At 36.6% G+C, this 22,536-nt stretch overlaps 2 protein-coding genes across 2 annotated transcripts; both read right to left on the reverse strand.

Moving 5' to 3' along the window:
- Positions 1-5,215: 5,215 nt before the first annotated feature.
- LOC131945013 (adenosine deaminase AGSA) lies at positions 5,216-14,476 on the reverse strand. Its single transcript, XM_059305958.1, has 13 exons — positions 14,351-14,476; positions 13,136-13,341; positions 12,532-12,661; positions 12,089-12,232; positions 11,785-11,851; positions 11,568-11,664; positions 11,127-11,240; positions 9,094-9,221; positions 8,847-8,876; positions 8,316-8,521; positions 7,960-8,117; positions 5,758-5,960; positions 5,216-5,483 (listed from the first exon to the last, which is right to left on the reverse strand). The coding sequence occupies exons 2-13, from the start codon at positions 13,328-13,330 to the stop codon at positions 5,390-5,392; spliced, it is 1,566 nt and encodes a 521-aa protein (XP_059161941.1). The 5' UTR covers positions 13,331-13,341; positions 14,351-14,476; the 3' UTR covers positions 5,216-5,389.
- Positions 14,477-16,791: 2,315 nt separating this feature from the next.
- Positions 16,792-22,111, reverse strand: LOC131945015 (adenosine deaminase AGSA-like). The gene is made up of 11 exons (XM_059305959.1): positions 21,915-22,111; positions 21,249-21,378; positions 20,841-20,984; positions 20,550-20,616; positions 20,064-20,160; positions 19,682-19,798; positions 19,130-19,257; positions 18,796-19,001; positions 18,249-18,406; positions 17,282-17,484; positions 16,792-16,937 (listed from the first exon to the last, which is right to left on the reverse strand). The coding sequence occupies exons 1-11, from the start codon at positions 22,074-22,076 to the stop codon at positions 16,844-16,846; spliced, it is 1,506 nt and encodes a 501-aa protein (XP_059161942.1). The 5' UTR covers positions 22,077-22,111; the 3' UTR covers positions 16,792-16,843.
- Between the last annotated feature and the right edge of the window lie 425 nt (positions 22,112-22,536).

Here is a 22,536-nt window from a genome sequence, read left to right on the forward strand (position 1 = left end):
GCTACACCCACCATACAGTACTTGTAAAGAAACGATCATTCCCATCGAGTTCAGTGATGTAATATAAACCAATGGCTAGCGGTGAAAAGAATCCACTACAAGACAAACTGGAAGAGACCAACCGTCACACTCTGGTGGGCTTGGCTCTGTCCATGTCCTACGATCTGGGGAATTTGGAGGCTCTGGTCATGTCAGATAAGCTCATGACGTCCAGTGTTTATTCCAGACCTTTTTCTCCGGGGGGGGGGGGGCACTTGATATTTTCGGGGGGGGGGGGGACAACACTTACCGGGGGGGGGGGGGGAGGCGGACACTAGTAAAAGTATATGTTTTCTGTATAAAATCCATTTAGTTCGGGGGGCCGTAGACTTTCTTCCGGGGAAGGGGGGAGGGGGGAAGCCCACCCCCCCCCCCCACCCACCCCCGAAGTGATGCGCGGAAGAAACTCTGATGACGTCGCAGGAGATAGCATACGCGAAGCAACTGAAAGAGAGGTGGGTAACAGAGGGTTTGATACTACTGCATGTTTTATCTTACAACTACTTAAGGGGGCAGCATCACCCAGACTAAGGGAGAGAAATAAAAATTATCATTTTAAAAAAATATAGACATGCACATGTCAAATTATTACAGTGGTAGTAGCGTGTCTTCAGCTATAATCCAGCATATAATTTATGGAATATATTGATGGCAACTATTTTTTTCAAAATGTTTTAATTATTTTATTACATTTTTTTATTTTTTTTTAAACAATGTTTTGAAACCATAAAATAAAGTACTTAAAATTTGATATATAGTTTCATTACTTTAAAACATTATGATTAATCTTAGTATTATCACGCAAGGATTTTTTTTAGAAAACTCCGAAAGTCAAAGTCCCGGCAAGATTTACTTTAGAAATGATCCTTAAAAGTATGATCACCATAACCCCACACCCCAGGATAGCCAAATACCCACACACGATTTGAACACACCAATCCTTCCCGCCCCAGCTCAATCGCTGACACGAAAAGTCACGCAACATCGCTTCTGATGTCTGGTCCAACGCACCCACCCCCTGTCAACCTGTTTTTTTTACCCCACTGGACACCCATCCTTGCCGCCAGTATTCTTCCCTTACCATCAAGATTCTTATTGTTGTAAAGTTTTGTATATTATTCAATCTCTAAGCTTAAGTACGGCGCAATGATCTACAACATTTAATGATGATCCCCCGACCCCAACTCCTTAGGACCACACCCCGCTTTGTACCCACTCTATGTTATGTTAAGAAACACTGTACTGTATACATCAGTGATATATATATATATATATATATATATATATATATATATATATATATATCTTTACAAAAATGCAAGTACTTAAGATGTACATTACTAAGGAAAAAGGCTTGTGCAAATTGTTGTTAATTTTTACTTTCTCGTATATACGAAGTATAGAGAAAGTATTGTAATCGTGCAAAAAAAAAATCGAGATTTTTACAAATCTCTACGTTTTACACCTCACTGATACGGAAAAACATAATTTTGCAATCTTGTCCGTATGTCTGTGTGTCTGTGTGTGTGTGTGTCTGTCTGTCTGTCCGTGTGTAAACACGATTACTTGAGAACCGTTACAGCTAGGTTGATGAAATTTCATATATAAGTATTTTATCAAAATCGTAGATCCGTATCAACTTTTGAGCGATTTCCGATAACCGGAAGTGGTACTTTTCCTACTTTGAATTTTTCAAAAGCCTATAACTTGAGTACTATTTCAGATAGATAAATGAAATTTCACATGTAAGTAAAAGATCTAATTCTCTACCTTCTGTTAAATTTTGAGTAATTTCAGTTGACCGGAAGTAGTAATTTACGCTACTTCCGATTTCTCAAAAAACTAATGTAAATTTTTAAAGTACTAATAATATTGCGCACTATTATGCGCTTTTTTATTTGGCGTTTACTTGGTGTGTAATTAATTTGTCTACGAGATTTTATTCTATTTTTAAAACTTTAAGAATTTAAAATGGATTAAAAATCATGTCTATAGCCCGAGTTCCCATCCCCTGTTATTTTATATAAGAATATTCGAGAAAGTTTAGGGGAGATCACTCCCGGTTTATTTGTATATGATTAATCTAACTGCTTATTTATTTTTAATGAAATGAAAATTATGTTACGGTAAATACGTTGTCGTTTGTTTTATGGCAAATAAAAGTATTTAAAAAAAAAACTTTAAAAGTCCTTCCGGGTGGGTCTTACTTCGAAAAATTATAATAAAGTACAAAATTAGTCACACTTTTTATCTTCTAGTTCCAACGGTAGGCTACCATACTATGCATCAACTTGAGTATTTCAGCAGGAAGGGCCTAAGTAGTGGAACACTCAGCCCAATATTTCTTATTAAATATTTTTGGGTAAAATTATTTTTTTTAAATGTTTGCATCATACATTGACTATCATTTATGCGCTGTTTTATAGCTCCTTGATAATAACTATTTTGTTAAAAAATTAATGTGTGTATGTATAATAGTTTTTTTTTTTTTTTGGCAAATTTTAAAGTCAATTTACATTGTCTGGGTGATATTGTATGAGAGTCAGGGTCTTTAAATCACCCTTTCAAAATGAACTTAAATTTACCGCAAGTACTTTAATTTTTAAAAATGGTTACACCATGGAGACAGCAGTGTGTGTGTGTGTGTGTGTGTGTGTGTGGTGGTTCATTTCACCTTGGACCAGCTAAGGGGTCTTGGTGAAGTGGGGTGGGGGTGGGGTCCGAACCCGCAATTTACGGGATGGATGATAAATTCTTTACAAGGCCACGACGTCACATACCATGGGACTGTATGGCCTAGCGGTAGAGCGCAAAAAATGATAACTTGAATGCTTCGAGTTCGAATCCGGGTGCAAGTCAGTGGAATTTTCCTAAGTCCACCAAACTCTGATGGGTACCTAACTCTCTTTAGGTAAAGTAAAGGCGACTAATTATAATGCTGACCACATGCTCCCTTCATTTGTTGTGTAATCTTGCCCAGTGCGAACCCATGTCCTATTCTCTTCGTGTTCAGGAGAATATCGTCCAGCAGATTACGGTCCACAGTTGTATCCTGCCAATCTGCGTGGTTATAAAGTTATCTATATGCTTGTTGCATATATGATGTATATGTATCCTAATCCTTGTTTTCCATTTACCTAGGTTCTTCTTATTTTATTTAATCAACTACAACACTAGATTGCTGCAACCATTGCAATTTTTCTTTAACCACGAAACGTGATTGGTGGAGTAATCAATGAAATTAATAACGTTATAGTGACACTGTTTTCGGTAATGTTCTACACTACAATCTTCAACTCTAGACACACGGCCTATGTGACTAACAGTAGGGGTACTTAATGTGCCTGTAACAGTTAAATGTAGATGAATGTATATTTCAAGTGTGTATCTTAAAAAAGGCGATATGGATCTAAAATGAAAGGTGGGTGTGCGCATGCGCTAAGGAAAGGAAGCGAGAGGTAGAGAGCGCGGGAACAACATGGCGATATTTGGGAATGAAGGCAATGTTCTTATGAACCAATAAAATTATGGAAATTAACAGAACAAGGGTTGATTTTTTGTTTTGAGTGTGTGCCATGAAATAGGTAGGAGAAAAAAGGCTGTGACAGTGCCGATACAAGCTATTTGTAATAAGTGATGATCCCACGTTTTGACACGACTGGCCAATATAAAATACAAGGTGAGATTTCAAGCTGTTTAACATTTTTCCTGTTGAAAAAAGTAAAGTTACCATTCGAACCTGACAGTCCATATGGCAAGTGAAGTAGAGTTATCCAATTTCTTCGACCTCGGCTTATGAAGGGATACTGTGGTCAGCACTACGCCCAGCCGCCTTTACCTTTCCCTAACGTGAGTCAGGTACCCAATAGAGCTGGGTGGAGTCAGAGGCGTAGCGAGGGGGGGGGTGCGGACCGCACCGGGTGACACCATTTAGCGGGGTGACACCAAGGCAAAGAATAGCAAAATATATAGAGAAAAATGATAATTCCAGTTAATTAAGTGATTAATTCGAGTGTTAAATGGTCTTTTAAAAGGTCCAAATCGAAAGTTTGAGAGGGGGGGGGTGTGCAAATCGAAAGTTTGAGGGGGGGGGGTGCAAATCGAAAGTTTGGGAGGGGGGTGTAAATCGAAAATTGAAAGTTTGTCCCCGGGAAGGGTCGCTACGCCCCTGGGGGGGGGTGACACCATTAAGTGCCGCACCGGTGACACCCGACCTCGCTACGCCACTGGGTGGACTCAAAACGCTATGCGGTGTTGTGGTGATTGTGGATGTTATATTATTTAAGGGGGCGTCAATAAATGACGTCACACCCGTAGGGGGAAGGGAGGGTCCAGATGGTATGACGTCACACTTTTGCATTATAAAAAAAGCAATGCTAGAAAACGAATTTCAAAAAAAGCGAGACATCATTTATGGACGACCCTTAATATAAATGCAACACTACACTAGACACCATAGTTCACTGTTATGCTTTTTTACCAAGGAAATCGTTATTTTAACTTTTATTGTTTAACTCTCCCCGACCATTCCGATTGACTTCAATGAGAGGTTGTGGGTATTTTTTGCAAATATTTAGGTTGATAAAATAATTCTAAACTGCTTTTCAGCCGATTATATTCGATATAAAAATATAAAAAAATTAGTGTAATCGATGGTTCCCAAACTGCTTTAATTTTTTCAAATGTAACTATATTTTTTTTAAAAAGATGTTTTCAAACATTTACTTTGATTACATATTTTCATACCTATTCAAAGACAACATCAACAACAAAACACATTTATTTCAATTTTTATTTGCACAGACAATGAAAGAAGTGTAGTTTGTATTTCATCACAGTAAATCAAAGACCAAGGGAAGTAAGCCTTTATGAGTTTTGTAAAAGCAGCATATATAAATTACATATAATTTAACATATTATGGCTTAAAGTACGGGTTATTAAAATGTTAAATTATTACATCAATACGTTGGTTTTTTTTTTTGTTTTTCTTTTTTTGTTTTTTCTCTTTTTTTTGTAAAAAAAAATAACTTTATAAAGCATGAAAATCCTAGCAGGAAAGTAGTTAATAAATGCATCAACGTAATATAATGTGTTGAGTTTATTCCTACTATTCTTTCAACTATAATATTTTTATATTTTAAATTTTTTTTCAATTTTCAATTTTTTTTTTGGTCCCGAGCCTTTGTAATGTTTGTTACCTGTATATTAAGTATCGACTTTTATTTATATGTTGGTTGCTCGAAAGCAGGAGCGATATAAATTATATTTTTATTCAGCATTGGCTATATAACTAATATACATTCTTTTTGCTTATAATGTGCACTACATATTATCACAAAACACAACTGGTTAAGCACTGATAACTTCTTTAATGAACTTGGCCCAGTTTGACTCCCAAAAACCTATGGCTTCCAATTTTTCCACGTAGTTCATCTGGCTGTACCTAACAAATATTAAATGAGTAATATTTTAGATAGGATATTATATTATCAGTTTGTTATTATGATTTTTTAAATGAAGTCATATATGTTTGAGCAAAATATGGTACCTCTAAATTAAACATACGTTTTCATGAACAGAAAAATTAGACAGAGTTCATCCAGCTCTAATGGGTACCTGGTCTGAGTTAATAAAGTGGCTTGGCATAATGGCCCCCATAAGGTCTGAAAGTGTACTTAAGCACGTTATATTTTTACTGTAGAAAAATCTGAACTCACGTGATAGAGTTGATGGCCAGTTGTTTGAGCAGTGTTAGGTTAGCGTCCTCGCTGGACATGGTCATAAAGGTGATGAAGAAATCAAATGAGAGGGGACCAGAGTCCAGCGTCGTGACGTCATCGGAGCTGATGACGATGGGCATGTTGTTGGCAATGAGGGCCGCCATTGGATGGTTTCTGAAATCACTGACCAGCCTCAGTACCTGACAATCAAGATACATTGTACCACACTTTACCTGACAAGATACATTGTACCACACTTTACCTGACAACCAAGATACATTGTACCACACTTTACCTGACAATCAAGATACATTGTACCACACTTTACCTGACAACCAAGATACATTGTACCACACTTTACCTGACAATCAAGATACATTGTACCACACTTTACCTGACAATCAAGATACATTGTACCACACTTTACCTGACAATCAAGATACATTGTACCACACTTTACCTGACAAGATACATTGTACCACACTTTACCTGACAATCAAGATACATTGTACCACACTTTACCTGACAATCAAGATACATTGTACCACACTTTACCTGACAAGATACATTGTACCACACTTTACCTGACAATCAAGATACATTGTACCACTCTTTACCTGACAATCAAGATACATTGTACCACACTTTACCTGACAATCAAGATACATTTACCACACTTTACCTGACAAGATACATTGTACCACACTTTACCTGACAATCAAGATACATTGTACCACACTTTACCTGACAATCAAGATACATTGTACCACACTTTACCTGACAATCAAGATACATTGTACCACACTTTACCTGACAATCAAGATACATTGTACCACACTTTACCTGACAATCAAGATACATTGTACCACACTTTACCTGACAATCAAGATACATTGTACCACACTTTACCTGACAATCAAGATACATTGTACCACACTTTACCTGACAATCAAGATACATTGTACCACACTTTACCTGACAATCAAGATACATTGTACCACACTTTACCTGACAATCAAGATACATTTACCACACTTTACCTGACAACCAAGATACATTGTACCACACTTTACCTGACAATCAAGATACATTGTACCACACTTTACCTGACAATCAAGATACATTGTACCACACTTTACCTGACAATCAAGATACATTGTACCACACTTTACCTGACAATCAAGATACATTGTACCACACTTTACCTGACAAGATACATTGTACCACACTTTACCTGACAATCAAGATACATTGTACCACACTTTACCTGACAATCAAGATACATTGTACCACACTTTACCTGACAATCAAGATACATTGTACCACACTTTACCTGACAATCAAGATACATTGTACCACACTTTACCTGACAATCAAGATACATTGTACCACACTTTACCTGACAATCAAGATACATTGTACCACACTTTACCTGACAATCAAGATACATTGTACCACACTTTACCTGACAATCAAGATACATTGTACCACACTTTACCTGACAACCAAGATACATTGTACCACACTTTACCTGACAATCAAGATACATTGTACCACACTTTACCTGACAATCAAGATACATTGTACCACACTTTACCTGACAACCAAGATACATTGTACCACACTTTACCTGACAATCAAGATACATTGTACCACACTTTACCTGACAATCAAGATACATTGTACCACACTTTACCTGACAATCATGATACATTGTACCACACTTTACCTGACAAGATACATTGTACCACACTTTACCTGACAAGATACATTGTACCACACTTTACCTGACAAGATACATTGTACCACACTTTACCTGACAAGATACATTGTACCACACTTTACCTGACAAGATACATTGTACCACACTTCACCTTCTAATAAGCCCTTAAACGGGAAAGGGGGGGGGGGGGTGATGGAGGCTTCATTTGTTAACCAAGAACGCAGTGCTCCACTACGCTTTTTCAACTTTAAACTTAAAGTTTCCTCAAGTCCTGGATGTTATTTTAGTTGAACCACTTTTGTATTTAATTTAATAATTTAATTCAATTTACTAAATTAATTTTTTTTCAAAGTAACAGCTATCGCGCTTTTTAAAATCTTATTTTATCTTAGAATTGTCTTTGAATATATAATAACGAAAATAACTGCTTGCGTACATCAGGTGATGGGAAAACAAATCTATAGAGGAACCAGTACCTGATTAGATATGGGCTGGACCTCTATAGCTATATCCCTTTCTTTCACTATCTCCATCAGCCTGGGGTGTTTTCCTATGGCGTATCCGTGCCCGATTCGTGTTGTGTTCAACAAAATGGCATCAATCAGATTCCTGTCTGTCAACGTTCCCTGCCAGTCTTTTATAACAAAATCATTTTTTTTTATTATCAACAAAGTGTTAGTAAGTTAATTAATATGATTGCGAATAAACTAAAATTTGAACACATTTTTTTTTAAATTTTATTTCTTAAAATATACGTAGAGCTAAGGTTAAAATATTTAAGTCTAGTTTTATTAAGGGGAAATAATGTTGTAGAATAATTGTTATAACTAACTTGTCTCCCCTGCATGAAAGAAATACGGCAGCTTGTAGGGTGGGTTTTGTCTGGACGGGTACAGTAGCGCTTCGATGTAGTAAACAAATGGATGAAAGAAACCTTCATTGCCGGCCAGATCGTATCCGATGACGAACTCTGGGTACTTCTGGTGTAAATACATGGTCGTTTTTATTTGCTCCAGGATGACATCAACTGGCTTGTTCCTGTAAGACGTGAAACATCCAGACTTTAGATTCAAGGTGTTTAAAGTAGTACCGCCTCAAGGCTGGGACGGGGGGTGCGGACTAAACTGGGTGACACTATCCTAGGGGGTGGCACCAAAATAAAGTTTACTTCATTTTAATGAGATAGTTTAAGCTAGTTTAACAGCTAATTAAAGTTGTATACCGCATCAATTGCCGATAGTTTTAGTACATCTTAGGTGTTGTTGTTGGCGTATGGGGTGACACCCGCTGTGGTAACACCAAGTGACGCCACTGGTTTAAAGGAAGGCATTGTCTACATTCCCTTTGAGATCCTAACACTAACCTTATCCCAGAGATGATCCACTTGACGCCACTGGTTTAAAGGAAGGCATTGTCTACATTCCCTTTGAGATCCTAACACTAACCTTATCCCAGAGATGATCCACTTGACGCCACTGGTTTAAAGGAAGACATTGTCTACATTCCCCCTAGATATCCTAACACTAACCTTATTCCAGAGATGATCCACTTGACGCCACTGGTTTAAAGGAAGGCATTGTCTACATTCCCTTTGAGATCCTAACACTAACCTTATCCCAGAGATGATCCATTTGACGCCATTGAAGTCTGGATGTTTGTTCTTGAACTCAGTCACTGCCGCTTTAATTAGATTTACACCGTACTCGGCATTGTGGACTGTCCCGTCTAGTTCATACAACTGGTATAGATGGTACAAATACATTGGGGGTTAAACAACATCGAATTAGTGCAAAGGGATGGCATGGTCTGATGGTAGAGCTCACCAATGCTAACCCGAATGTCTCAAGTTCGGATCCTGGACTCGTGTCCGTAGGACTTCATTGAGTCTATACAGTTCTGATGGGTACCTGACTCAAGTTTTGGAAATGTAAGAGTACTAATCAAATCATCCCTGTAAAATATGCCAGAGTCAGTAAATAAACTCTACTTCATCTATCCCATGTGTCTTGGGTACTGAAGGGAAAATATAAGATAATGAGAGAGTACCATTCAGCGACTTCTGTAGCACACAATGCTATTTAAGTACTTAACAGGCTCGGTCATTATGGTGATCCTTCCTTCTAAAAATAACTTTTAACATTATTATAATATGTTATTAGAACTTTTTTTTAATAATGTAAGAATCAATCTTTTTTAATGCAAACCTACACTTTATAAACTTGTTTGTTATTTTTCGTAACAAAATTCTAGTATGGACCCAATGAAATAATACATAAATGTACAGCAATCTTTGTTGTGGCTTAGTAGTTTTTAAAATTCAAATGAAATGCAGCAGTAAATTGGCTATCAGTTCTTAGGTCATATCCTACACACTACACAACGTAGAAGGTAGGTTCAATGATTTGATAAGCTAATCGATTGTGTTTGGACCTATGCCAAAATTAATCCCAGGAAAGAACTAACAGCTGAGATCAATGAAAATCTTGAATCTACTTCCTGAAACAAAACAACTAGCCACAGTGAACTATTTAAAGGTCCATGGGGTATCTCATTAGCGTCATGTACGCTGGTCTCTTGCTATGTGTTGAACTAAATTACATTAAAATGGGGACCTCATTTATAAATCTGGTATATCGTAGACTTTAAACTGCAAGGCTGTTTTAATACGGTCGTTTCATGCAACACACACATATATGCACACATATGGGTCTATTTATAAGCATGCGTGTGTTGTGTATTCACACACTAAGATGTAACGGCGCTGCTAACATAGTGTTAACCTGGTGTCTGAGACTGTTGTATCTTCATGTGCGTTCTGTGTGTAAGTGTCAGCTGGTGTGTTGTCAAGTGTGTTCTATGTGGAAGTGTCAAAGTGTCGGATAGAACTTCTGTCTTGTCATGCGTCTACTGTGTGTAAGTGTCAGTGTTTCTTGGACAACTAGTATGTTGTCACGTGTGTTCTGTTTGGGAGTGTCAGGGTGTACGAGACAACTGGTTGTTGTTAAGTGTGTTTTGTGTGGAAGTGTCAAAGTGTCGGGGACAACTTCTGTCTTGTCATGCGTCTATTGTGTGTAAGTGTAGAGCAGTACAGAGGGTTAAACAGTAAGCTAAGAATAAGAACCCAACAGAGAAGTTAGAGGTAGGAAAAGAGAAATAGCTTTGACTTGTTATACAGTTCATAGTTTTCAACGGGTTAGTTATTGTTTTTCGATAATTTACATAGTGATTGTAAAAATACTACAGACGTTTTAAAAAGACGTCAAAACGCAAGTCCAGTTATTTTTAGTTTAGGAGGTTAATTAACTTATAATAAAACAGTAAACACGGACTCCACTTAGCTTACATTAAACCTCCTGCACCCCAACAAAACATTTAACATCCTGGACCGAACTAGGATATGGACACGCTCTCGTGATGGATATGGAAAACATCCACCAGTGGATTGGGTCTAGTTTCACACACCCTACTTAAATCCTATCCTGGTTAAGTACACGGTAGCTATATTTGTTCGTATGCTACATTTAAAAGTGACCTCAAGAAGTTGGGAACTAAACACTTTTGGGGCTGATGTGTCTATATTTGTAACATATTTAATTCCATTACAGCTCTACGTATGTTATCAGTCGACATTGGCCAGACTTACACCACTAGGGTCACCTCTTATCTCCAAATACTGCACATTCTCTTGATAGAATTCTTCCAGTGTTTGTAGTATCATGTCTCTGTACAAAGGGGCGTAAGTCAGCAGCCCAAAGACCTTGACAAAAAGGGAAATAACTTTTACAATGTTTATATTATCAATTCCCAAAAATTGCCCATACATATAAAATTGATTAATATTTTTAAACTAAAACATTCGTGGTAGAGATATTTCATTTTTTTCCTGAATAAACAACCCTTAACTCAAAGAAAGACTTCCATCAAATAGATACTAAAAATACCTTAGCTAAAAAAAGTTTCGCGTCCATATTCCATTATTTTCCAGAATAAAAAGCTTTTCCCAAAGAAAGACCTCCCTCGATTCTAAGGACTGACCCTATCCTTGTAATTAAAATTAGATTAAAAGACTGTGTTTAAAACTCACTTGTCGAAAAAATCCAATAAACCGCACCCAGGCCTCTTGGTTATCTTCAAACGCCTGGAATGGATCGCTGGATATCATGGATAGGTTTTTGCGGATACTGGAGATATTAAAAATACACGTATGCGCTTTTTTTAAAATTCTCAATTTACCAAAAATAATTTTAAAAGTTTACAAATAATTTTATTAAGCAACACATTCATGTTTTTATCAGGTTTACCTCGCATCAAATTCAGCCACGTCTTGTGAAGCTGCTCGCTGTGATTTCACGGATTTCCATTCACAGGCTGAAAAATACAGTTTCATATTACACCTTAGTACTAAAAATCGTTTTTCATTTTATACATCGAGTTAAATTCAGTCCCTTTCATCATATACGGACACGATGCATTTAAAAATTTAGGATTTTTTTAAAAATATGAAATTTCATTTTTTTTTATTTTGTAACGTTAGCCATTATTATAAGGTACATTATAATTGTGTTAAATCGAATAACGTTAAATATCGCCATCTATTAATAGTACCTGAATTAATGGATGTGGCGTTGAAAACTCTAAAAAACAGAGATTGGTTGGCCACACACATGTACACATTGTCCCGGTAGGTGGCGTTTTTCACAATCCAATCCAGGCTGACCATGGATTGGTCGTGGATGTGCAGTGCTGCGCCTAGGATTAAAAACGTGTTATTTAATATACTTCAGCGACAGAGTAACACAGTTTATAATGAGGTGATCTTTTGTTTTACCAAACAGCTTTACCTAACAGTAAGGGCGGGGCGGGTGTTGGCACCCATCACCAGCCCCCTACCTTTAGCATAGATATGCATCAAGTTATTTTAAAGCCTCAATCGGGTTTTCCCTGTCTTCCATCAAAGCTACGATCATAACCTGTTGTTATTTAATGGTACGGAAACTAACAATTTGTTACAGTTAGAGCCTAGAAAATCATTGACATAGCCAGCCAACCTTTGGGCATCTTTTGAATGAGCTTGTAGAGTTTGGTCTGTTGAATGTACTGCTTGGAGCGGTAGAAGCTTGCTGTTGGGAGAAATAAACTTGGGGTGTCTCTACTCTCGTCTATCATGGCGCGTTTTTCCTGAGGGAGAATTTTGATGAAATAACTTGAACATGATTTAGGACTAATCTTGAATCCTTACTAGCTGTACTGTTATGTCTTTACAAAATTGTTTACTGTGTATTTGTCTTCTAAGCCAACAGTACTATTGATCTCCATAAGAGCATAAACCTACACATTTTCCGGAATTTAAGTACCCCGCCCCATACTAAACAAAATATTTGAGGGACAGTCTACGACTCCCATATACTAATCCAAATATTTGAGGGACAATCTACGACTCTCATACAAAATATTTGAGGAACAGTCTACGACTCTCATACCCAACAAAATATTTGAGGGACAGTCTACGACTCTCATACAATATATTTGAGGGACAGTCTACGACTCTCATACAAAATATTTGAGGGACAGTCTACGACTCCCATACCAAACAAAATAGAAAACCCAAACTCAGACCACATAAGCTTATGTCACTGCTCCATAGCCACTGACCTTCATGAAAATCTCATTGGCCAACTTCTCATCTAGCGACAGACTTAGGTGAGCACCGATTCTAGTATTTTCATCTTTGTAGATCAGGTCGTTCCTCATCTTCATGTAGACTTCTGTTGGGATAGGACCTGGCCTAACCAGTGGCACGTACACAGCCACTAACACTGTAGTGATGATCCAAGGGCTCGTTGCCATTGTCTACCTGTCTACTCAGCAAAAAGATAGTTTAATATCTTCATCGTATATATAGGCTATATATATATATATATATATATATATATATATATATATATATATATATATATATATATATATATATATATATATATATATGTATATATATTTATAGCCTATATATACATATAGCCTATATATATAGCCTATATATATATATATATATATATATATATATATATATATATATATATATATATATATAGGCTCTATGCCTATAAATACGCACTTGTATTTAACCATATTATTGTTCGTTGTTCATTTAAGTTTTTTAAAGACATACGTTAACAATTAATCATCTGCTGATGTAGGCCTGATTACTTACAAGTTACGTGTGCACCAACACATAAGGTTATTAGGAAATAAATAACTGCGCAGTAGCAATTAGAAGCTTGCACAACGGGGAAGTTTTCCGGAAATATCCGGACATTTAGAACTTTCCAAGGGCTAACATTATATGGGCCTGTGAAATACACCCACTTATGGACACGTTTAAGAAAGAATATATTTTTGTTATGAAATAAGACGTTATCGATTGTATATAATGTATGCATATAACGCAATAACGTAATTAGTAAGTTTATTAAGAGTCGTGTGTATTTGTGTACGTACCATTCAATTTTGTTTTAAATATAAAGAACGTTAAAATAAAATACATACATTTTTTGTTATCGCAAGATTATCTTTCTGTATTTTAAAACATGTAAACTAAACAAACCTTAAAATTATCCGAATCAAGAATTCACCCGAACCAATTTTATATTGTGTAATAAAAAACGTATTTGTTAGAATATCGAGACACTTTACTAGAACTAAACAGTTAACGTTAGCACAGAAAACAAAAAACGTTTTCTTAAAACTTGAATGAAATATTTAAAAGACAAGTAAACGTAACACAAAAACACATTTTATAAACGTCACTTACACCTGTAAAATGTGTGTATGTATGTGTGTATGTGTGTGTGTGGTATGAATCTTTACCTGTAGGGAGGTATGTCGCAGTCCGGGAAGTCAATCTAGCTCTGTCGCTTCACTGGTTTAGTATCCTGTTGTATCCGTCTTCATGTAAACATTAATCTCTAGTGTAGTCCATGGTACATCTGGGTTTCTCGGTGTTATTTATAGTTCGTATTGCGCTCTCTTTCAAATTTTATTGACGTATGCCGTGTGAGGCATCATGCATTACTAACACATGTTGAGTAGGGCTAAATTCACAGGTTGAATTCTTTGTAACACAAAAGAATATTTATCTACAATTTGTAATTTTTAAGATCGCATCTGTTCCCTCTTCTGGACTTCAACTGTAGAGTGGTAAATGTATACCGTCGTGACTGATAATAATCAGCAAAAATTATACTATTCAACCGACATGAGGGCCGGAGCAGCTTATCTACAGTGAATATTTTTAAAGTAAAATATGTAATAAAATTAATATAATGTATTCTACTCCCACGGGAACTGAGTCATTGGCTGGATAAGTTTTATAATGATTGGTATATTCTACTGGCTAAGTTTTATAATGATAGGTATATTCTACTCCCAGAACCAAGTCATTGGCTGGATAAGGTTAATAATGATAGGTATATTCTACTGCCGCGCGAACTTAGTCATTGGCAGGGTAAACTTTTGGTTTTGAAGTAATAATAAATTAGGAGCAGTAATGAGTAATGGGGGGGGGGCATGTGACCCAGTACAACACGTGAAAAAGCCCCGACCGATGTATGACAGCAAGTGGGATCATAATCAAGATGTTGTTATTTTAGTTTTACCACTCTACATAGATCTATAAATGAACAGAGATCCCATTTTGCCTTATGTTAGAGATTCTTTATTAAGGCATCAGAAAACTTTTTTTAAATTTCTAAATGTCATTCTTCGCATGGTCGTTTATATTTATACAAAATTGAGCAAAATATTAATTATAAGTTAGAATTTCCAATGGCTTGAAATAATTATAACAAAGAAATTACAGAAGGGAAGCAATTACAGTTAAGAAAGTTTTATTTCTTATCATGGTCGCTTATAATTGACACACGTCAGAAGTCTACACGTATTTTGTTTCTCGCCAATTGTGAGACATTTTTGTACCTAAGAAGGAATAAGTCAATCCAAATGTAAATGCAATATTTTTATAACCATGCTATTAATTTAAACCTTTGTTTTGAAAATCCTACGTTAAAAGAAACTTTCTAAAAAGCAAGGCAGTGATTAATGAAATGGCCAACAACGCTACATCAACACATTAATTTATGAAACAGGGATAACTGTTTCCTGCGTTCTTTTTAATTGTTTTTTTCCTTAGTTGCTAAAAATTGTTAGTCTTAATTATTGTAAACACTCGGTCACGTGATTTCAAACAGGACACGTGAGTATAGCAAACAGGAAACATTGGGCTGTGCTGTAAACTTGAACCACTGCCGTCTAGGTTTCAGCTGTTGGTTGGTCACTGAAAGCAACTTCCGTAGTTTGCTAATTGTATTGCTTAGACAAGCGTTGAATGCAGACTTGATATGATTCGGTGACCTTGCTACATTCGGGTGACCTTGCTAAATTCGGGTGACCTTGCTAAATTCGAGTGACCTTGCTACGGCTCCACAAAGATTTACTAAGACAACGGTTGAATGTAGACTGATGTGCTCCTTTGACCATGCTACAAAGAGTTGCCAATGTAGGCTGTCACTCCCTTTCTAAATTCTTAAAGAGTTTACACAGGTCGGCTTTTTATTAGATGACATGTAAGATTTACCAGAAAATATATTTGAAATAAAGGAAACAAGACAAAAACGTGTATCGGTTATTTAATAATTAATGTAATAATTATAAATATTTATCCCTTATGTTATCTTATGTTACTGTACATGGTCTATAAATCTTGGGTATTTAATTCAAACATGTGCTGCTTTGAAACTATCACTGTTTAAAGAATATATTTTACAAGTTAAGTTAGATACTTCGTTTCTGTTTGTACAAAATTCACTCGAACATCTGTCAGTTAAACAGTTATGACGTGTCTGTCAGTTAAACAGTTATGACGTGTCTGTCAGTTAAACAGTTATGACGTGTCTGCCAGTTAAACAGCTATGACGTGTCTGTCAGTTAAACAGTTATGACGTGTCTGTCAGTTAAACAGTTATGACGTGTCTGTCAGTTAAATAGTTATGACGTGTCTGTCAGTTAAACAGCTATGACGTGTCTGTCAGTTAAACAGTTATGACGTGTCTGTCAGTTAAACAGTTATGACGTGTCTGTCAGTTAAACAGTTATGACGTGTCTGTCAGTTAAACAGTTATGACGTGTCTGTCAGTTAAACAGTTATGACGTGTCTGTCAGTTAAACAGTTATGACGTGTCTGTCAGTTAAACAGTTATGACGTCACGTGTCTGTCAGTTAAACAGTTTAACGTGTCTGTCAGTTAAACAGTTATGACGTCACATGTCTGACAGTTAAACAGCTATGACGTCAAGTGTCTGTCAGCTAAACAGCTATGACGTCCTTGATGAACTTGGCCCAGTTCGACTCCCAGACCCCCATGGCTTCAAGTTTTTCGACGTAGTTAAGTCTGCTGTACCTGCAAGTAGAATCAGAAAACTGCTCATTGTCGTGTTTTGTGAAGTGCAGCGATCTATCACCTAGCTAAAGATGTGAGAACCGAGGGGGAAAAGCCTAAGTTAGGCGAAACCTAATTAAACACGAATCACTTGAGAACAAGATGTTTGAAAATAAAATTGTATGTTAGAAGAAAAAATAACATAACATTAAAGATGAATTGAGAATTGAGTTCAACCAGCTTAAAAGAAAGTTAAGACGGCTGTGCACGGTGCTCCTTCATCGGCCAAGCACACTCTAAATGGTATGAAAGTGTTGTTTACTTAACAAGGTTATCTATCTTTAAGGTAGAAAAAATAAACTAACTTGATAGAGTTGATGGCCAGTTGTTTGAGCAGTGTTAGGTCAGCATCCTCACTGGACATGGTCATAAAGGTGATGAAGAAATCAAACGACAGGGGACCAGAGTCCAGCGATGTGATGTCATCGGAGCTGATGACGATGGGCATGTTGTTGGCAATGAGGGCCGCCATTGGATGGTTTCTGAAATCACTGACCAGCCTCAGCACCTGACCATCACAAGACAGAAGTTTGTGAATAAAACTACAGTACACACATGACAACAAAGACTGAAACTTCTGTGTTTAGAAGGAAAATATATCGCTTTATTGTTTTACTATGTAGTTCTATGTATTTGGATAAAGATGGCTGATGCCATTATATAACTTGGGGGTGAGCCTTGATCGAGACAAGTGAAGCTGACCAGTTGTGATGCTACAGTTTAAGAATGACGGCAGGGGGGGGGGTCTTGGACCTTATCCAGGAAATAACCCCCACCTGTATCAATTATCCCTCTTGTCAATTACCCCCTCCCCAAGGAGATTACATACTACACTAACCACTATCCCTATCAATCAACATTCTTAGCCTAATTATTTTTAGTTGTAGGGTCAATTACTAATCTCCATCTGCAATTATTTTTTAGGCGGGGAAATTACCGGGGTATTTACAGGATGGTAAAGTCAGAGAGATGTGGTGTGTTGAACGCATTGAACCTCCTCCCTGTAAAATTTAGGAGCTTTTTAAAGGACATCACTAATATATCATTTTTCGAATCGCTTTTGTAAGTCTTGAACAAAAGAGATACATCCAAACATTTGTGCCTGTTTTATTTTTTTTCTTCTACGTTCTTAAAGGAAATATAGAATAAAATATTAAATAATATTCCTAACAATAATTTAACTACCCATCATGCGTTTATAGCGAGGGGGTGAATGCATGCTATAGTTATAACAAAAGAAAACGAGACAAACTCCCACTTATATGTTTGTACCTGATTAGATATAGGCTGGACCTCTATAGCTATATCCCTTTCTTTCACTATCTCCATCAGCCTGGGGTGTTTTCCTATGGCGTATCCGTGCCCGATTCGTGTTGTGTTCAACAAAATGGCGTCCACTATATTTCTGTCAGTTTTAGTACCCTGCCAGTCTAACAGATATATTTATACAGATTTTAAAATTATAACTACACGCTATAGAGTGCTTTTAATACATATTTATAAATGTCATATTTATTGGGTCTTACTTAATATTTTTTTTAATTTGACTACTCAAATAATGACTCGATTAAGGGTCATAGATGTGTGTAAACAGTGGCGTAGGCAAGGGGGGGGGGGGGGGTAGAGGGGATATAACCCCTCCCATGGACTCACACCCATATATATATATATATATATATATATATATATATATATATATATATATATATATATATATATATATATAATGACTTAATACATATGGAAAATATTTGAACCCCTCCCATGACCAATTCCTGGCTACGCCACTGTGTGTAAGTTAAAAAAAAAATATCCATACTAGTCTCCCCTGCATGAAAGAAATAAGGTAAACTGTTGGGCGGGCTTTGTCTGGACGGGTAGAGCAACGCCTCGATGTAGTGGACTATCGGGTTGAAGAAAGCTTCGTTGCCGGCCATGTCGTAGCCGATGATAAACTCTGGGTACTTCCGGTGTAGGGACATGGTAGACTTGACCTGCTCCAGGATCTCGTCCACAGGGTCGCTTCTAGAAAGGTGAGGGTGGGGGGAGGGTCGGGGGGGGGGGGGGGGGGTAATGCGTCAATGCTTGCAGAAAACGTTTGGCTTCGTTAATTAGTCACATTAATTTACATAACCCTAGAATAAGTGACTGACCTTGAACCGTCGAGGATCCACTTGACGCCAGTGAAACCTGGATGTGTGTCCTTGAACTCATTAACTGCAGCTTTGATTAGGTTCACGCTGGTCTCGAGATCGTGAACTGTGCCGTTCAGTTCAAACAACTGTTGTTGGTTCAGTTTTTTGTTTTTTTTTAATTATGTGTATGTTAACACAACTAATATGCATACATTCTACTTTTCAATTATATGAATTGTCAAAATATTAAACATGTGAAATCTATTTTTTTTTCGCCTCTCTGAAATTTTTTTTCATACGCCTAGGTCAAGAAACATATGAACTCTACTTCATCTGCCCATGGATCACTAATTCTAAAGAGGAATGTTTACTTTTTAGTGTTTAATAAACGACAACGAGAAACATGTTATTACGATAACAATTTTTCGACACTATTGGTGTTGCACATCCCTAATGAATCTTAGTCACACTTAGTCTTAGGGACAAGGTATTGCTGTTTTAATTAGATCTAAAACCAATCAACCGATCAACCAATCAATCAATCAACTGTTTCATTCTAACCAAACTAACCGTGCTTGGGCCTCCACGGATCTCCAAATACTGCACATTGTCTTGATAGAATTCTTCCAGTGTTTGTACAACCATGTCTATGTACACAGGGGTGTACGTTAACAGCCCGAGGATCTTCTACATCAGATAAATAGTGTACAAAAAATGACGTTTTAACGTCCATTTTGTTTAAATAGATACAATTTTAAAATGACAACTATGTTATTGTTAATAATTATAATGTCCATTGATTCAACGCAAAAATATGTATTAATTGCATACATTTTTTTATTTAAAAAAAAATGTCATTTATAATTCAACTCCTACCAAAAAAGTTAAAACTAATAGTAATATCACTAATAAACTTAGCTCAAGTTAAAGAGCATATGGCAGTTGTTCTTACTTGGTGAAAGTATGCGCGAAACGGGACCCAAGCCGCTTGGTTGTCTTCGAAAGTCGTGAAGGGATCGCTGGATAACAAGGTCAGGTTCTGACATATTCTGTAGTAAACAGATCCCAACTGTGTTGTAATGCATGTATACAACATAGGAGAACCAGTAACATTTTATAGACGTGGTGGGCTGGCTGCGCCCAAGAAATGAGGGAAATTTTTAAAGGGAAAACAACCCCAAAATAAAATTTTCAATGTACATTTCAACCCATCAGAGCGTGATGATCATACTATTCTTGAATACATTTAACGCGACCCAATATTTTTTTTAATCAAGCACGTTTCTTGGACCCCACGGGGATTTCTTACCAGGATTTACCCCGATATACTGGCAGGCCAGCCCACCCCTGCTGTATAGAATAATTTAGTCTTAAACTTATTGCACTTAAATTATTATAAAATTAAGTTATTAGCATCAATAGAAAAAGAATATCACACTTAGCATCAAATGATTTTATGTCACTTTCTGAGGCTCTCAGTGTCCTCAATAACTTCCATTCACAATCTGTAAGTTAAATAAACAACTCGTATTTTAATGGTTTGTAATGAACTACTTTAAAAAGTAAGCAAATTGAGCTATCTCAAAATTATCTATGGAGTGAGTTGTCTTTGGTCATATGTTCCTCATGATGAAGATGTTAATGATGAAGATGATGATAATGATGATGATAGCGGTGGTGATGATGAAGATCACTATGACGATGATGATGATGTTAACTTATTTATTACCTGAAGCAATGGCTGATTCGTTGAAAATCCGAAAATTGAGCGATTGGTTAGCTTCACACATGTACACATTATCCCGGTAGGTGGCGTTGTTTACAACCCAATCAACACAGACCATTGATAGGTCGTGGATATGCAGTACAGCGCCTGTAGCCATAGATCAAAACAGATTCTAGTAGTCCCATTTATATCAATTCAAACCTCAATGGAAATACCTAAATCGCATTCATTCACCAACAAGCGATACAAGTCCATTATAGTTTAGTCAGTTATGTTATGGAATTGAATGACAATATTGCATTTATATACTTATGGACTTTTTAAAGTTCTAAATACTTTTTATTTGCTATTTCAGATTAGTTAATTTTAACCCGACTTATGTTTATTAATCTAAATTTTTGGTCAGCCAACCTTTGGGCATCTTTTGAATGAGTTTGTAGAGTTTGGTCTGTTGAATGTACTGCTTGGAGCGGTAGAAGCTTGCTGTTGGGAGAAATAAACTTGGGGTGTCTCTACTCTCGTCTATCATGGTGCGTTTTTCCTAGAAAAATTTTGAAGAACTAACTGTTATTTGAGTAAACGCTAGTTTTCAAGGATCAAATCTGAAAAAAAAAATTGAATTACCAGAAAAACATTAAACTTATTCTTATATATTTTTTTAGAAATTATAAGATTTTGTTTTGTTTTACATGTTCCTCAGTTAGAGCAAAAGACTTATCGAGGCCAATATGGTATCTTGGTTCCTGTCTCTCTGTGCAGATGTGTCTCACTTTATCTTTACCGTTTCTTGAAATACTATGTGTGGTCAGTTCACTACAGCTCGTGAATCAAGGTTTATGTCAGAACACAAATATTGCCTGTAGTCTTATAATCTAGAAATAATTCGTAGGATACAACCAATGTTTGCGCTGTACTCCTTGGCCAAAATACTTCATAATAAGAGGTGGTGAGATTTATTCGTACATTGAATAAAATAAATAAAGTAACAACGGTCCCAAACAGATTATATCGTTAAAACCAGCAATCAGTTCTACCTAAAGCCTAACTGTCCGACTTAAACTAGGTGCTTCCACCCACCTTCATGAACACAGCGTTAGCCAACTTTTCCTCCTCCGTTAGATTCAGCTGAGAGCCAATCCTCGTGTTTTCGTCTTCAGAGATGAGAGAGTTCCTCATGTTCATGTACTCATCTGTTGGAATCGGGCTGGGTGTCACCAGTACTGTCACAACCACCAACATCAAAAGCGATGTTACGCATTTGGTGATTGGGGACATTTTCTGATGGGGAAAATTTTTTTTTACGTGAGGTTGAAATAAAACATAAATCTGCATCAAAATAAAACGTTCGTAATTAGAAACGGATCGGCGTGGTCGGGTTGGTAAAGCTCATAGTTTCTAAACCGTAACGTCCCGAATTCAAACCAATGGCAGATAAAGCTCGATAGCTGAGAAAACTCCAAATCAAATAGAATCCATAAAGAAAAGCAGGTTGGAATCAGAGTCGACGGACTATAAATATGGCGCATACTAAGTTGGAAATCCATTCCAACATCACAATTTAGAACTTAGAAGAAGAGGTTATTGATTTATCCATTTGCTCAGATTCTCCCTATATGTGTTTCGACCTTAATCTTACCTGTATACGATCCTTAACAAAGAAATAAACGTATTGCAAGTCTTACAATCTGGGGCTTCAAAA

The sequence above is a fragment of the Physella acuta genome, unplaced genomic scaffold (assembly GCF_028476545.2).
Source record: "Physella acuta isolate Inbredline_101_S28 unplaced genomic scaffold, ASM2847654v3 ptg000519l, whole genome shotgun sequence".
Classification (NCBI taxonomy): domain Eukaryota; kingdom Metazoa; phylum Mollusca; class Gastropoda; family Physidae; genus Physella; species Physella acuta.